Raw genomic sequence first — 5,127 nt, 5'->3', positions numbered from 1 at the left:
AGCGCGCCAGTGCATTGAGCTAACAGGTAAGCGCATGCTGCTAAAGTTATGAAGTGGACAGGGCAGATCGGCCCCCGGGTTAAACAATAATATATATGCTGACCTCGGTACCTAACCAGACAAAGTATATTAGGGCGGCCAGGTCTGACACTGGACCCACAGAAAAAGCCTTGATCTTACCGGAGTGCAGCTGCTCTGGATTAGTGCTGTCCGGATCATGAACGAATCGTTCTTTTGAACCGATTCAGTTCACTGATCCGGAAGAGTCGGTTCCTCTGACTGAGCCGATCCGAATGAAACGGCTCAGTCAGATCAGCATAGAGGCAGTGTAATAGGAGCCTCCAGTGGAAGCTAGCCCCGCCCCTCCCTGCCCTCCAACCAATCAGAGGCAGCCAGCACTGACTCCCAGCACAGGGGGAGTCGCAGGGACTCAGAGAATCGTCTGAGTCTATTAGTTAAAAGAATCGAATGAGTCAGAGACTCATTTGATTCTGTGAGTTAAAAGAACCGTGAGTCACCGAGTCCCTGCCAGGCTCCCTGCTCTGCGGCTCCCTGTAAGTCCGTCCGGGGGGAAGCATTAATCTAGCATGTAGCAGAGCAGGAAGTCTGGTAGGGACTCGGTGACACGATTCTTTTAACTAAAACTCTCAGACAATTATCTGAGTCCCTGCAATAACTATAGCCACTACATCACAGTCTGCTTCACTGCAGCAGAGCTGTGTTTGCCAGGAGCCAGTCCCTCCTGACCTTCGGTTCACTTGAGAGCCGACTCAGCAAGTGAACCGAAGATTCGATGAGCTGAGCATGCGCATTGATCTTCAGTTCACTTGCCTCTGCGGCTCAGGAAGTGAACCGAAGATCCGATTCATGAATCGGTTCATTTGAAAGATCCGAACTTCCCATCACTACTCTGGATGTGCTCGAATCTACTGTGATCCCCAGTGCTGTGGATGAATCGGAAATGACGTGAGGCGCCCAGTCGCCGTTCCGATGAGGACCCTGCAGATATTTTATGCAGGTAACCCCGCCTCCCCTCGCGCACATTAATTGATTAGCCTATAACTTAAAACAGCATTAGTAAATCTGCCCCATTGACTCTATGCAATCATTTTTAGACATGGACAGAGATTTGGTCACCGGGCCTACAAGGCCTCACATGTAAATAAACAACCTCCATTTACTGGAGCTGCCAGTTCCTGTTAGAAAAAGTAAAGGCTCAACCTCTATTTGAAGTCTGTTGGTTTTAATGCAAAATAAAGTTCAGAAAAGCATTACAGTTACATATCCATTAGAGCTTCTGCCAGTGTTTCTGATAGCATGGTGCCAAATGTGGTATCAAATAGACTAAACGTTTAGTGAATGTGACAGTCCAGTGAAAGCGGCATTAGAGAAAGGCAGAGTAAATCATTTTACTAAACAGAAACAAACAGTTCTTTGTTCCTTTTTTCTGCAGATACAGCACAGGAGCTAACAAATATAAAGGCTTCCATTCTAGCCACACATCCGAGGAGCAATACCAAGCAACACAATGGGAAAGGTAATCACAAAACTGATATGACTAATATTCTACTGCCAAGTATTCCGTACCATATCTGAGCTTTAGCAATTCATTTTTAATAACCTTTAACTAAACCAAGCTTAGCTAGCTACATAATAATTGACATTTAATTAACCGCAATCAGGTTCCATAGGGGCCTCCCTAATATTGCATGATTGTTAGTTATGCATTTCATTTTTAGATCATATTTTATGAGGATAGGAACTTCCAGGGCCGTTCCTATGAGTGCATCGGTGACAATCCTGACCTGCAACCTCACTTCAATGCTTGCAACTCTGCCCGAGTGGAAAACGGCTGCTGGATGCTGTATGAACGCCCCAATTATATGGGTCATCAATATTTTCTGAAGAGAGGAGAATATCCTGACTATCAGCAATGGCAAGGACTCAATGACTCCATAAAATCATGCCGACTAATCTCACAAGTGAGTTGCATACAAAATGGTTTCTGTTTCATAATTGGCTATAACAATAACATACTTTTCTACTATGAAGGAATATTAAAAAGTTATTGTTAATTGATATCAAACTACTATTATATTTATGTGCTGCTTGCTGTATATTACTAATATTTAAAATGTTGTTTTATTATTATGTACAGCATCATTTACAAGACTTACACTTTCAGTAGTGACATAATAAGGCCTGCGACAGTCCCTGGCGGAGCCATTTGGATGGTGCCTAAGACTGTTTTACATGGAATCCCTGTAATATTGCTCTATGTGCCTGTGTAGTGTCTACTTATGGTACCACATTATGGAAGTATTCTACAGTACCTTAAATAGAGGTGGAAGATGTACAGTATGGCCCAATAGACCTTTATGAGTGCAATATGCCAGGGTTGTAATATGGTTGTATTCCTGAGCCCTAGTAATCATATATACTGTAGGTTATAATTAAATTGCACTATTTATGTAAATAGTGGGGTTTCAACATTTGGCAACCATGACTATCAGCTGTTTCAGGAAGCCACGTGTTCCAGAAACTATAAAGTGTAAGATGCTGGAAGACAGCTTCATGCATGGTGTAGTGGCCGTGCTAGGGTACTGCAGCTCAACTTCCAGTTAAGTAAGTAGCAGCTGAAAACTACAGATCCTCAACAATCTAATATTGATGATCTGTTCTGAGGATAAGTCACCAATATCTATAGCCAGGATAACCCTTTCAAGTACAGCTCTTTGGAAATTGAAAATTTTTAATTCATTTCACACAAATGTACTGTAATTAATATAAAATGACATTTATTCCAATGATGTAGAAAATGAATCATAATAATGTAATGTTTATTTTCACAGCATTTGGGATCTAGCAATCATAAAATTCGAATTTATGAAAGAGATGATTACAAAGGAGAAATGATGGAATTTATGGAAGATTGTCCAAATGTGTATGATCGTTTCTGTTCCCATGAAATTCATTCCTGCAATGTATTGGATGGCCATTGGATTTTCTATGAACTTCCTAGCTACAAAGGCAAACAGTACTTGCTGAGACCTGGCGAATATAAGAAGGTCACAGACTGGGGCTCCCCAACTGCCAAGGTTGGATCTTTCCGACGAGTGTTGGATCTTCATTAAAAGTTGGAACTTTACTAAAAGATCCAAATATTTCTAAGATAATAAAAGAGTCATAAACTGCCATGAGAGTGATCTGTTTTTTGCTGATAATTTTGTATCTTATTTGAAATGTTACATAAACACTAGAGGTCAGCAGGGTTCTTGAAATTCGTTTTGTGTCCGATTCAACCAATGTTTAGAAAAATGGATTTTGGATCCAAATCGATTCTACATAGATCAAATTTTATCCAGTTGGCCTAAAAATTGGTATATGACACTCTGATGTCTTCTAGGATTCAGATTTTAGCACAGAATGGAAAATAATATATGAGTGACACTGAAATATATATAGCTATGGATAAACGCATGTTTGACGGAAGTAACAAACCGTGTGTTTAAAAACATACTGCGCCATCTCGTGTTATGCTTTTCATATCAGAAGGCTTCCAGGCCGATGGTATTTAAACACACATGGTGTTAAGGGAATATAACTGTGGCTTTTCCGGACCAAGCTTTCAAACATTATGCCTTAACCAGTCCGCTGCCCCTGTTTCAGGGGAGGACATACAGTACTGCCTTTGCAGCCGGTCCAGCTGCACAGGGTCCAAGTGCGGGAGGGGGCCCCATGAGAGGTTTGGCAGTAGGGCAGGGAGAGATGAGCGCTTCCATTGTGGAAGAGCTCATCTCTATATTCATCTGTATCGCCGTCCTCAGGACAGCGATACAGATAGATGCTGCGGCGGGGCTGGGGAGAGGCGTTTCCCCCATAGAGGCACTATGGAGGAATCTACTAGGGGGCATTATTTATTGGCACAGCTGGGGGGAGCACTATGAGATCATCTACTAGGGGGCATTATTTACTGGCACACATGGGGAGAGAGGAGCACTATGGAGGCATCTACTAAGGGGCATTATACTGGCACACATGGGGAGAGGAGCACTATGGGGGCATCTGCTAGGGGGCATTATACTGGCACACATGGGGGAGAGGAGCACTATGGGCGCATCTACTACGGAGAATTATACTGGCACACGTGTGGGGAGAGGAATACTATGGGGGCATCTGCTGGGGGAATTATTTACTCGCACACATGGAGAGAGTGGAGCACTATGGAGGCATCTACTAGCAGGCATTATTTACTGGAACACATGGGGAGAGGAGCACTATGGGGGCATCTACTAGGGGGCATTATTTACTGGCACACATGGGGAGAGAGGAGCACTATGGAGGCATCTACTAGGGGGCATTATTTACTGGAAAACATGACGGAGAGGAGCACTATGGAGGCATCTACTAGTGGGTATTATTTACTGGCACACATGGGGGAGAGAAGCACTATGGGGGCATCTACTGGGAGCCCTATATATTGGAATTATACTGGCACTATGATGGGGAGAGGAGCCATATGAGGGTATCTACTGGGGCCCCTATATATTGGCATTATATACTGTCACACATGGGGGGCACTATGAAGAAGTGAGAGTGAGGGGCACTAGGGGGGCATCTGCTGGGGGGGAATTATATAGGGGTATTATATACTGGCACAAACTATATGTTCAAATGTTCAATATGGGAGTGGAGATGAGTACTATAGTGGCATTTTATACTGGCATACATTATGGGGGCACTATGGGGAAGAGGGGAGAGGAGCATTGTCGGGGCATCTACTTGGGGAACTCTATAGGGGCATTTTATACTGGCACATTATGTTAAGCACCATGGGACGGGGAGGAGCATTATGGGGGCATCTACTGTGGGAATTATATAGGAGTATTTTATACTAGTGCAAATTATGGGGCACTATGGGGACCTTAGCTCAACTGTGGGCACTTATAGTTTTTTTTTGGGACACACAGTATGGGCATTGGTACACATTATGAGGGCACTATAGGGACATTGGCTCTACTGGGGGCACTAAGAGGAGGTATTTTCTTTTACTGCCACACAACAAGGCATTTTTTGTTTAATTTTTGGGGGGACATTATGTGTACACTATTAGTGTCAGAGACACTG

General features: G+C 43.4%; 1 protein-coding gene across 1 annotated transcript; it reads left to right on the top strand.

Moving 5' to 3' along the window:
- Positions 1-1,528: 1,528 nt before the first annotated feature.
- Positions 1,529-3,134, top strand: LOC122944541 (gamma-crystallin M1-1). The gene is made up of 3 exons (XM_044302941.1): positions 1,529-1,537; positions 1,740-1,982; positions 2,853-3,134. Exons 1-3 carry the CDS (start codon positions 1,529-1,531, stop codon positions 3,132-3,134), a joined length of 534 nt encoding a protein of 177 aa, XP_044158876.1.
- Positions 3,135-5,127: the final 1,993 nt, after the last annotated feature.

The sequence above is a fragment of the Bufo gargarizans genome, chromosome 8, assembly GCF_014858855.1.
Source record: "Bufo gargarizans isolate SCDJY-AF-19 chromosome 8, ASM1485885v1, whole genome shotgun sequence".
Taxonomy (NCBI): domain Eukaryota; kingdom Metazoa; phylum Chordata; class Amphibia; order Anura; family Bufonidae; genus Bufo; species Bufo gargarizans.
The sequence above is the reverse complement of the archived record's forward strand: the minus strand, read 5'-3'. Positions and strand labels throughout refer to the sequence as shown.